General features: G+C 36.7%; 1 protein-coding gene across 3 annotated transcripts in view; it reads right to left on the minus strand.

Moving 5' to 3' along the window:
- Nucleotides 1–3891: 3891 nt before the first annotated feature.
- The window catches only part of RASGRF2 (Ras protein specific guanine nucleotide releasing factor 2), a 337564-nt gene continuing 328287 nt past the window's right edge, over nucleotides 3892–13168 (minus strand). For all 3 annotated transcript variants that reach the window (XM_044662962.1, XM_044662957.1, XM_044662951.1), the window contains exons 24-27: nucleotides 9670–9749; nucleotides 7175–7295; nucleotides 5322–5390; nucleotides 3892–3984 (exon numbers count right to left, since the gene is read on the minus strand). In XM_044662962.1, coding sequence (XP_044518897.1) covers nucleotides 3892–3984; nucleotides 5322–5390; nucleotides 7175–7295; nucleotides 9670–9749 — 363 coding nt within the window. The remainder of the gene's footprint in view (nucleotides 3985–5321; nucleotides 5391–7174; nucleotides 7296–9669; nucleotides 9750–13168) is intronic.

The following is a 13168-nucleotide window of genomic DNA, read 5'->3' on the forward strand; positions in this document are numbered from 1 at the left end:
GTATGTATTTATATATACATACATACACAGTACATTTAATAATCATAGAAGAGATTTACTCGAGGACAGTGGGCCAATTTATGCTAGATAAAAACAAATAAATACTCTAGTTTGTAAATAGAATGTTTATTTTGGTCAATTTGGAAATAGAATCTATTCATCATAAATAAGGTAGAAGAAACCATTCCTTAAAATTTTGTAAATTTCTAAACTCTTATCCAGCCAAAATTTTGTTTTATTTGAAAAGGAGATAAGCTTGCTTGCTCACTATACAAAATCAAAACTGGAGAATGCTTTGTTTATTCCAAATTAATCAGAACAGAAGGTTTTACTTTGTTTTTATGACAGCCTTCAATTTTATAGAAATTCACCAAATAACAACTAGATGCTTTGTTGAATAGTGGCTGAATTAAGTTGCCCCCAAACAATTCTAAATACCCACACTGAGTTATTTCACTGAAATATTAAGGAAAGGTGACACTATTCTACTTCATGCCTTATTATGTCAAAAAACATTATCTGATTTAGCAAGAGATGAGCTCCTGTAGCAAAGGTGGATGTCTTATTTCTTATCCAAAGATATTCCCTATAAACTCCAAGATAATTTCATGGAAATTGTGGGTATTTAGGTGGAAGCATGAGACTAGAGTTTGACTTATGCACATACATATTGTGAACATTTTCCCTATGTGGGCATTTGTAGTTTGGATCAAAAATATTTTACATTTTTCTTATGTCTTCCATTTGGAAGTGAAGTGACAACGCATATAATCAGAAGCCAAAAGTGGTCCCATATCCTGATGGGACTGACTATCCAACAACAAAGGAACAACAAGGGTTTAAAGGAGGTAGTGGTTACCACAGCTCATGGCCTACAATATTTCATATATGCCAAGGAAAAATGACAAGGACTCAACAAGATGGTCCTAGTTTGGTCACTGAATGAAAGCATCATAAAGCTTTCTTTATAAAAGTCTCCTATATCCGTTGACTTAAAAATGGAGAAGAAAATAATCTTCAGGACCTTCTCTGAGGATATATTTCTTCCTCAACCCATTTATAGTAATCCTATTCAGGTGTGGGTCATGTTACAAGAGGCTTATAACTGTATAAACATGATGTTGGACCCCATTTATCCCTTCACACAGCTCTTGCCCTTTATTCTAGAGCAAAGCTTCTTAATCTACTGTGTGAGCTTTAAGAACAATTTTTAGTAACTAATTCTGATGTAATTGTTTCCCTTTGAATTTTATGCATTAAAAAAAAACACAACATTATTCTGAGAGGGATCCGTAGGCTTCACCAGACTGTCATAGGGGAGTCTGGTCTGTGACACAAGAAAAGGTCAAGAACCACTGGGCTGGAAGATATGAGCCAAATATGGACAGGGAATGTGGTTGGTAATGGTGCCAGCTTGGCCTCTGCAGATACAGAGGAAGCAATAAAGAATACTTTTTGAAAGTAGCTACTGGATCACTGCATCCCTTGAACCTGTTTTAGCAGGATGACCACTTAAGAGATTCCTGGTTCCCACTTTTCTCTAATAATCTATATTTAACATGGTTAGAGAGTTTGTGTATTGACAGTGAGCCATTTAGAACAAAGAAATAAAATGTGTCCTAATTTGCAATTCAGATGTAGATGGGAAATCAGGAGAAAAATGTAATGGGTACACATAGTCAGGATGCAAATAGTCCTTCCTTCACTGCTGGAGCCTGTCTGGCCCCACAGGGAAGAACTTGTAGCCTATACTCTGATTCTATCATTATTTAGCCAGTATCTTGATAATACACCACCTTCTGATTTCATATTCTCATATATGCAACTCTATCTTTTTTTTTTGCAAGCAGCAAGAGTGTTTCTAGTAAAAAATGGGGCAATCTATTTTTTCCTTCTCCACTGTAGACTTTGTAGTATTATATGAAGTTGGCAGCTGTTAATTTCAAATTCCGTATTATGCACAATTGATAAATGATCTATACAGTTGCATGTTATTGTGATCCAAAGAACCCATGCTTCTTATCATGCATCAGGATGCATTAGCCTCTTATTTCATACTATAAAAGGACAGGCAATTTTTTTTCTTAAAAGAAAAAAGAGAATATTTCTAAATGACCCATCTTGGGTATAATGTTAGCGTGCTAGTTAATTCAAAACTATTGATGATGCTTCTGGAAAGGACTTCAAAGATTTTAAATTGAGTTCCTAGTATTTACTTGATGTTTTGTTATGTAGTTATTTACAGAGATGGCCCTTGAGGTACAGAAAACATGAGGACATTCACTGCCACAAAAGGTACATCCTCAGTGTTAGTCCTTCCACCTAGTCTTAAGAGACTGTCAGTGGAATTTATTGGACAGCTCTTAGCTCTAGTGACATAATTAAAGTGCAAATAAAGAAGAAAAAAAATCAAGTCCACAAGTTGATCAATTCTTCATTGTCAGCATTAAGAAGCTTCATGACTCTTTAAGAGATTAAGTCAGATTCGATAGGCTAAGGTAACAATATCTTTTCCTCTGTCCTTTCCTTTCCTTTATTAATTAAAAACAGCAGCTGTCTCCCTAAGAAAAGAAGGGAGGTAAACAAAAACAAGGCCCTATTTCTTCACTAGCAGATAGTTTTGGGAAAAGTTAGCTTAGTCTCTCTTTGGGCAATCCAAGATGACTGCCCAGAGGGGATTCCACCTGCCAATCATGCAGTAAGTAGCACAGGACTTTAAAAGTATTATTTTAAAAAAAAACCTTTTCTGTTCATAGATGCTCATAATACAGGATTCATTTGCCTTTAAAAACAAAAACTGTCCTTTCCAGAGCAGAATCCCACATTCTCCAGGCAGAAATACAGAAAACAAGCAGAGTCAATATTGAGCAAGGAGCAAAGAAAAAAAAATTAAAGCCATCATTTGCACATCATTCCTGCAGCTCCCTCTAAAGGGTAGTGGGAAGCAAGGAGGAAAGGAAGAGATCTCCAAGGGGGACAGTGTTCTAAAATGGGAGTGAGCAGCCAGAGCACTTGAGCCTCGAGAAGTCAGGCGGATGACTAGGACTAGGACAGTCCATTCTTTCAGCAACCTAGAGCTTGGCCATCCTAACAAAGAGAATTTGCTTCCCCATGAGATGCACTGGGTTTCCAGACTTCTACCAGAAGCAGCAGAGTCTGAGAATCCATCTCTATTGAGTCAAATTTATTTCATCTTTTGTTCTCTTTCCCCATCCCACCCCCAACGCCTCTGTCTTCCTGTACAGCCACCCAAAGACTGAAAAGATGAATTCAGAACATGAGATTACTTAAAGATAAATATTGATCTATACATTTGAAACAGCGCACATGCTATTAAAAAACGGAAACAGTTTAGGGGCTGGGCATCTCCCACCCAAGATGACGACATTTTTCTGTTTAGCTCTTATTCATTTGAAAGTAAATGGAATGAAAGCCTATGTATTTTAAGGTTGGGTTGGTAGATGTTCCCTGTGAAGTAACATGCCAGAGAAACATCTCTCTCTCTCTCTCTGCCCCCATGCTCTTAACAGAACATGGTAGAGTCAGATTCGCCTCCTTAGTTATTACCCCCAAGAAATCAGCAACTGCCACTCCAGGTGACTAAAGCCTTCCTTGTCTACTCAGGCCTTTCTTTAAGAGGCAAATACCATTCTTGCTTTGCAAAGTAGTGACTTTGCCAGCCTCCTGCCCAAGTCTGAAGCATTGGCCTTGCACCCCTAAACAGCTCTGTTCTCCTGGCTTGAGACAGAATTTCTGGGAGCCTCTGTCGTGGTCAGAGGAGTATGGAGCTTGAAATCCCATCCCTTCCCCACCCATGGTGCAGGCATGGCAGGCACAGTTCGGTCTCTTCACATGGATGCTCTCTGTAGATTCAGGGGCAAAGCTGGCTCTTCAAGCAGGGAGTCGAGGCTCGATCTTTAGTGACAGCTCATATAGCGTATCCTCATCTATGATGAGAGTTTTGTCCAGCAAGTACTGAGTGACCTGTAGCAACGAGGGAAATCCAGAATTCGTTTGCTCAAATTCTCAGAGAAACAAAATCTTTGCCTGAAGTTTTAGTCCTGGGGACAGCCAGGTGCAGAGATGGGAGGCAAGGGTTCAAATCTGGGCTCACACTCTTTCTGGTTTTGTGACCATGGGAGACAAATCACTTATGCCACATTGCCTAGCCCTTACCCCTCTTCTAACTTGGAATCAAAACATAGTATTGATAATAAAATGGAAGATAAAGGTTTAAAAAAAAAACCTAGTCTTTTCTGTTGGGATTTACTCACTGTTTGAATTTGACCTTTGCAACAGCCCCAACTCTTGGCAGGTCCTCTCCTTTTGTTTCCCCCACTTTCTTGTTCTCCTTTATATGCTATTTTCCCCCATTAGAATATAAGTTCCTTGGGTCTTGTTTGTGTTTGAGTGTTTACCAGTAAAAATTTTTTAATTTGGACATTATTTCTTTTGGTGAAAATTTGGAAGCTACCCACTATATATAGTTATATATAAAAATATATTTTATTAATTAAAATAAATATATTAAATATATTTGTATTAATTAAATGGAATATATTAAATATATTTATATTAATTAAATGGAATATATTAAATATAGTTGTATTAATTAAATGGAATATATTAAATATATTTGTATTCATTAAACTAAATAGTCTAAATATATTTATATTAATTAAATGAAATATATTAAATGTATTTGTATTCATTAAACTAAATATATTAATTAAATATATGAATATTAATTAAATTAAACATTATATATTAAAATATAAAATAAAAAAGCCAAGGTGTGCTATGAAATATTTTTTTGTAATTATCTCTCCATTACTTTCTTTTCTTTCTTTTTTCTTTATTTATTTGATTAATTAATTTAGAATCTTTTTCCATGGTTCCTATGAAATATCTTGAAAGTAGTCTCATTTCTATAATGATTCTAGTCTTCCCAAGCCTTCATATTCTACAATATAAATGAGAATGAAAGGGCTGAGTACTTTCCTGGAATGGCTGGACTGGGACAAATATATAAATGCATCTGCAGGCCAAGTATGATGGCATTTCAGCTTTAGGTATTTGAAAATGAATGCTGCACTGCAGTAGGTACAAGGTGACTTTTAAGATCCAGAAGCCTGTGGTATTTGCTTTGAGGAATGCAGCCTTTATGTCATTTCTCAGAAGATCTCCTAGGATCTTCTCATTATCTTATGGGGGAAGGCCCTATTGGTGCATAGGTCAGTCAATGTCTTCTGGAACTGGGGCTCAGATTTAAGCACAGATTCTGTGATGAGCATAACACACATGTCAAAATACCATATTACCTTTGGTTGGTGATCTATCCTGTAGGAAGTCTGCTGGAATTGGCGTATCTCCCTGATAATATGTGATATCTAGCAAAGAAATAAAAGGTTTATATTTCACTCTATCTATACATCTTTTTTTTTAAATTTATAAGTATTTATTAGTGAAGAGAAAGAAAAAGAGAAATAAGGTTACCAGACTAACTACCTAAAGTCTTTGGCTGAGTTTGCAAGTCTTAGTTCCTAGATTCCCAGCCCTTTGTGGTCCCTGACCTGCTTGCCAGAGATGGCTTACATAGATAAGTGCTGGGACTGCTGCCTATCGGGAGAGAGTTTCTTTCACAAGCCAAAAAATGGCAGAGAAACCTGCCCCCTGTCTCACTACCACCATGTTTTGGTTCTTATATCTTGCCCAAGATACTCCGCCTACTTGGCTTTTTTTTAAAACATTTATTAATATTCATTTTGAACATGGTTACATGATTCATGCTCCTACTTTCCCCTTCACCCCCCGCACTCCCCCCACCCATGGCCGATGCACATCTATCTATACATCTTGTAAAACAAACAAACAAAAAACCCTTATGGCTATTTTTCCAGAGAAGTCAATTATTCCATCTACCAAGATGGCAGAGTCTTTGCCCCTTTTGGTTTCTACATTCCATTTTTCCTTCTTTACTGACCTATATACCTTCAACACAATCGTATGACATCTACTTCAGAGGAAAACTTGGCACAGATTAAAGAGCCTGAGCTGTAGATGAAAAAGGAAGCCTGGGGAACAGCAGACTCTGAGGACCAATCTTCATATGCTCTTTGTTTTCATTTTTATATTCCCTCCAAATTGGTGTTTCTTTGTCTCTAGGGTAGCTGCATTATTTTATATTTTTTCAATCGTTATTCTGATCAACAGACTAATTGTATTGTGTTCTCCCTAACACTGAATGAGGATGGGGATGTAATCCATGATCAAAGTTGTGGAAAATCAGTGAGATTTCTGTGGAATTGGCAGAAATGTGGTAGGAAGAGTTACCTGGGGACATGGTAGAGATAGAGGGAAATGGGAAGTTAGCAGCCAAACAGTCTGAAAAGATGGAAGATAACAAATAGAGGTACAAGGTATATGCAAAATTTTTTATTAGTTAGTCATTGGTCATGTCTGACTCTTTGTGACCTCATTTGGGGTTTTCTTAGCAAAGACACTGGAGTGGTTTACCATTTCCTTCTCTAGCTCATAGTACAGATGAGGAAACTGAGGCAAACAAGGTTAAATGGCTTGCCCAAGGTCACAAAGCTAGTGTCTCAAGGCTGAATTTGAATTGGGGTCTTCCAAATTCCAGGGTCAGCTCTTTATCCACTGTACTACCTCACTGTTCTAAATATTTCTAACTAGAGATACTAAATACCTAAAAGAATACTAGATAACATTAAAGGCAAGGGAAAGACGGGAACTTCAACAGAATCTTTGAAATGTACCAGACTCACTAAGACAAATAAGCCAGGTTATATATTGGACCAGGCTGGTCCCTCTATCCTTCCAGATGAACCACTGCTGTCAATAACTACAACTAATCTCCACTGCCTTCTATGTGTCCAGCAGCCAGCAAATATTCAGAGAATTGTCATTCTCCATCAATGACTAGCTTGCGTGTGTGTCACTGCCAAATTCTTAACCAGTCCTTCAGCTAAGGGAAGCAGCCTGAAGATGCTCAGGCTTCTGCCATTCCAGAAACCAAAAAGTGTTTTTCCTATCTTCAGTCTTTATTCAGTACTTTTAGGAACTCAACTCAGAAATTGAGAATTAGTAAAAGTGCTTTATTTTTTCAAAGTACTAAAAAAAAATCACATGAATTTTTTTAAAGCCAGTCACTTACCATTCTCATTTTTGAAAAATTGACAAGGCCTTCCTCAGTAAAATTTGGTGTTCCTTCTTCAATAAATGCCAGGTCAGTTAGGTACATTCCAAGATAAGGGACTGCAGGGGGGTTACAATTGCTGGGTTGGGCAGAGGGAGATAGTTCCAAGTCAATCAAAGTTATTTCACAAATATATTTCATTCTGTAGTCAACAAAAATGGATATTTCTGGTATTTATGATATTTATATATCACTTTAAGGTTTTCAAAGCACTCCCCTATGTTCTTAATTAATTTTCATAACCACCTTATAATTTAAGTACTATAGGTATTATACCCATTTTATAGATGAGAAAACTAATATGGAGAGATAGCTTAAGCTCATAGTCATACAATTAGTAAATATCAGAGAAGGTCTTAAACTCAGGTCTTCTTACTGAGCCTGGTCCCTCTACCAGGCAATCTTTATTCAAGGAAATTGAAACTTTTAAAAACTAGCTCTGTCCCATACCTAATTAAAGAAAAATCAGCAACCATAAAGGATTCATTCATCAAGTAAGTCAGACCTCTTCCACCGAAGCCCCATACATTTTTTTCTCTTTTAGTGATCATTTAAATGATCTTTAAATCATGCAAACACCTGTTGCCCTCTTCTCTTTGATTAGAATCTACTTTATGCTTTTTGGGGGACAAGCCTTTCTGATCTCCCAACACTGGTATTTATTTCCTTTTATTATTCAGTTATCTTCTTTAAATGGGTAGATTTCAATGAAAGAGATATGTCCCAGATGAGTTAAGAAGGAAATGACCAAACACTACAATATCTTTGCCTAGAAAATCTCACATGAGGTCATGAAGAGTCGGACATAATTGAAAGGACAGAATGACAATAGCAGATCAGTGCAGGTCACCACCATTTCTGCAATTTATAGACCTAGAAAGCTGCTTCTAGCCCAAAGTGACTTGCCCACAGCATCACACAGACAGTGTGTGTCAGACACAAGACTTGATCCCAATCCCCTATACCCTACTGCCTCTCGTCTCTTATCTCTGACATTATTCTAGAGTCATCAACCTGTCCTTCGTTCTGTCACTAACTGTGCCAACTTGGACACATCCTCACTTTCCCAAGCTTCAGTTTTCTCATCTGTTAACTAGGGTCAGATTTTGATGGTTCAAAAGTGTCACTCATTTTTGTAATTCTGTAACTCTGATAACTATGAGTTTTTATCAGTCAGATGGGGACAAATGACCATGAGAAAGGGCAGCAGATCCACAGAAATATTGCTTGTATGGGTGGGATCTCTCTTCTGTTCTCAGTATCCCAGTCATCTCTCTCTTGTGCTCCAAGATCTCATCACTAACTGTTTATCTGACATTTTGAACTAGATAGGTCAGAGGTATCTCAAACTTGGTATATCCAAAACAGAATCCATTCTCTTTCCCACCAAACCCATTCTTTTTCTAAACTCAATTTCTGTTGAGGAAACCACCATCCTTTTACTTATCCAGATCCACAATCTTGGCATTATTCTTGGTTCTTGTCCTCCACACATCTAATCACATATCTAATCACTTGTTAGATCTTGCTTCTACTTCTACAATGTCTCACAATACAACAGTGCCACCATCCTGAGTCTTGCCTGGAATATTGCATTAACCACCTAATAGATCTGCCTGCCTCCAATGTCTCTCTACTCCAATCTGATCCTACACACAGTTGCCAGAGTGATTTTCCTAAACCATAAGTCTGCCTCTCTTTTACTCAATAAACTCCAATGGTTCCTTATTACCTCTAGGAAAAAAATATCTACTCTGTTTTGAAGCCTTTTTTTACAACTTAGCTCAAACCTAACTTTCCAGTCTCAATCTCAATATATGTCATTTCTGTTCCTATATTTTCCAGTCCAGATAAACTGTCTTCTTGCTATTCTTCAGATATGAAACTCAATCTTGAAGCCTTAGTACTGGCTACCCCTTTTACTAGAATGCTGTACCCCCTGACCTCCTCCCCTTTGAAACCTTTAATTCCTTCAAAACTCATGGGGGACTTCTGGCAGAAAATCTTTCCTAATGCTTCCAGCTACTACTGCTCCCTTTCCCCTAATTGTTTTTTTACTTATTTATTATATTTTGTCTATGGTTACATATGTAAATGTTGTCTCCTTCGATAGAATATAAGCTTCTTAATGGCAGGGACTGCTGTATTTTTGGCTTTTAATCTTTAGGACAAGGCATAGTACCTGGCATTTCAGTTACTTAATAAAATACTTGTTCATTGTACATGTAAGAAAAATGAAAAGAAACCTGAAATTAGTTCAGTGAAACTTTAAGTCTGGGCAGTATAAACAAATTCCACCGAAAACAAGCTAAATTATTTTAGTTTAAAACTATGTCAAGTTATTTTTATTTTTAACAATCATTTGAAAGCAAAATTAAAGCCAGCTCTCTCATCCTTAACATGTGATGTATTTTTGTACTTTATGGATAATTTTACTGATTAAGAAAACATACTTTTTGAGTGTTTCTCTGAGATTTTTAAATCTTCCTTCTGAAGATACAATCTTCTGAAGTTTGTCCATAAGAGCTTTTGTCTAGAAAAAAAATTAACATTCCATAAATCCTTCTACAGCAGTTGTTTTCAGACTATGAGTTGCCAAAAGACAGAAAAAACACAAAATGTTTTATCTACTTCAGGAAGAAGCAGGCTTGTGACACTGATATCATGAACTCCTCAAGCAAGGGCCACAGTATGACAAGAGCAAATATTGGGCCAGTTACAGTGCCCAGGACATGGCAACTGTTTCATATTTTTTCAATATAGACCAAGACACTTCAGAACTTAAATTCATCAGCAAACTGTCACTTGTAGGCTATTTCTATATTTTATCATGGTATCTGATCTAAGTCAGATCGTTTTCTACAGGAGTAGTTAAAAGAAGGTTCTCTGAATCAGTATCTGAACCCATTTCAAAATGGGTATCATTTGGAGATCCTGATAGTCATCTCACCTGTCCAGAGCCTGACCTCTGTCAATGGCAGCTCTGAGTGGATGCACCAAACCAGCTAATAAATTGTTACTCATTTTATTTAATGACCAGACTTGCCTGAAGTACCTTCAAAATTTAGAACAATGTATTCAATCATGTTTTCATTAGGAAGGCAGAGTCCATGTCTAATTTCTTTGTATCTCCTCAGGCACCAATACACTAACAGTTCGGGGAATTTGATTTGTCCAATTCTCCTTACCCATCACCCGAAGCATCTTTGAGCCTCCTTTGCCTCATAGAATCCCCCTCTCCCTCCAAGGTACAAGTCAATCACTACCTTCTGTATGGAGCCTTTCCTCCAACTGTTGGCACCTTCCCTCTCAAACCACTTTGTATTATTCTCTTTCTATTTATTCTATGCTTATTTAAGTTCTTCTTGTCTCTCCCATAAGAATGTAAGCTTTAGATGAACAGATGAATTTCTGTTCCTAGCATCTGGCACACAGTAGGTACTTAGTAAATAAATACTTGTTGATTGATTGATTGAATTTATATACACTATATAATAGGATATATTATATATCTTATATACATAAATATAATATATATCATATACATTATATGCAATTGATTCTGTCAAAAATTTCATGTACTTATGTGTAAGCCAGAATTTTAAAACAAGGGTTTAAAATATTTATTTTTAAGTCTTTACCTTCCATCTTAGAATCAATAATGTGTATTTGTTCAAGGTAGAAAAGCGGTAAGGGCTAAGCAATGAGGGGTTAAGTGACTTGCCCAGGGTCACACAGCTAGGAAGTATCTGAGACCAGATTTTAACTCAGGACCTCTATTCTCTAGGTCTGTTCTCATTCCACTGAGCCACCTAGCTGCCCCTAAGTCATAGTTTAAAGCAACTAGATGGCAAGTACCATTAGGGCTAGAACTATGTCTTAAAAATGTATATGTGTGTATAGAAACACATAGCATATCTATCTACACACATGTATGCTATCTATAATATACACATGTATATATATGTTATATTCATGTATATATTTATTCTCTATCCACAGTTCTTTTCACATGGAAAGTGTTCATCAAATATTTGTTAAAATGAATTGTACCTATTTCCAAAGGGCCCTGAAAGAATGCCTGCCTTTTGATCCAGCCATACCACTGCTGGGTTTGTACCCCAAAGAGATCATAAGGAAAAAGACTTGTACAAAAATATTTATAGCCGCACTCTTTGTGGTGGCAAAAAATTGTGGAAAACGAGGGCATGCCCTTCGATTGGGGAATGGCTGAACAAATTGTAGTATCTATTGGTGATGGAATACTATTGTGCTCAAAAGAACTGGAGGAATTCTATGTGAACTGGAACAACCTCCAGGAAGTGATGCAGAGTGAAAAGGGCAGAACCAGAAGAACATTGTACACAGAGACTGATGCGCTGTGGCACAACTGAATGTAATGGACTCCTGTACTAGCAGCAATGCAATGATCCAGGACAATTCTGAGGGACTTATGAGAAAGAACGCTATCCACAAATAGCCTTAAAGAAAAACAAAGATAATCTGCAAAATCAATTAGAATCCCTAGAAGAAACAGTGCAAGTGTTAAAAATGAATTTTAAAATATCAATAAAATAAGAGGGATCAAGGAAAGAATTGGTAAAGAAACAGAGTTTTGAAAAGAGAACTAATAGTTTAGCATGCGAGGTATAAAAGTTAATCCAAATAACATACTTCCTGAAAATTATAGTGTACCAAACAAAAAAAAAAGAAATATAAAAAATTAAATTAAAAAAATTAGAAAACCAAAAAATAGGTTATCTTATTTTTTAAAAACTGATCTAGAAAATAAATCAAAGAATTATGGATTATCTTTAAAAAAAACAGAAACCTGGATTTCAAGAAATCACTAAAGAAAATTACTTAGATCTCTTAGAACATTGTGCATTACATGAAAGAAACATCCAAATGAAAAGTCCTGTAAATGTCACAGCCAAAATCCAGAACTTCCAGGTCAAAGAGAAAATACTTTAAGCAGCTTGAAAAAAAAATTCAAGAACTAAGGGACCACAATAGTTGGGATCACACAAAAATTAGCAGCTAACACTATAAAAGAATAGCGCATGCAATGAGATTCCAAAAGACATAGGTTTAAAACTGAAGATAACTAACCCAGAAAAAAATGAGTATAATTGTACAGAGGAAAAAAGTGGATCTTTAATGAGCTAGATTTCTTCCAACCATTCTTAATGAAAAGATCGGAACTGAGTAGAAAGGAAGAGGGGAAAGTAAACACTAGGGAAGAAAAGAGAAGGAAATGGAAGGGGAATTTTTCTCACATGGGAAGTATGAGTATGAGTGTGTGTGTGTGTGTGTGTGTGTGTGTGTGTGTGTGTGTAAATGAAGAAGTGGTAGGCGTAGGGATATAACTTGAATCTCATGTTTCATTAATGCATTGTTGTTAGCAGTACCAGAGAACAAGGTATAATTCTATAACCCATTAATATAAAGATTCAAGAATTCTGATCAATGCAATGATTAACTATAATTTTAGAGGACTCATGATGAAACATGCTACCTGACTCCTGATGTTGAAGTGATGGGCAGGATATTAAGGACAAGACACACACTTTTGAACATGGCCAATGCAAGAATTTGTTTTGCCTGATTATATATATTTGTGGCAGGAGTTTCATTTTATTTCTTTTTCCCCTCGGGGAAGGAAAAGGGAGGAAGAAAGTAGATGTTTATTAATTGGGGAGAAAAATTTTTTTAAAACTAGACTAACGGGGCAGCTGGGTAGCTCAGTGGATTGAGAGTCAGGCCTTGTGTAAATGGAATTAGCTCAAGCCCATTCATAGTTAAAACTCTAGTCCCATGATAATGTCATCCCCACCTCCCTTGGTGGGGAGGGGAGATGAGTTACCCACACATGACAGCCTTGAGACGGGAGGTCCTAGGTTCAAATCCGGCCTCAGACACTTCCCAGCTGTGCCACCCTGGGCAAGTCAC

This window comes from Gracilinanus agilis, chromosome 1 (assembly GCF_016433145.1).
Source record: "Gracilinanus agilis isolate LMUSP501 chromosome 1, AgileGrace, whole genome shotgun sequence".
Lineage (NCBI taxonomy): Eukaryota > Metazoa > Chordata > Mammalia > Didelphimorphia > Didelphidae > Gracilinanus > Gracilinanus agilis.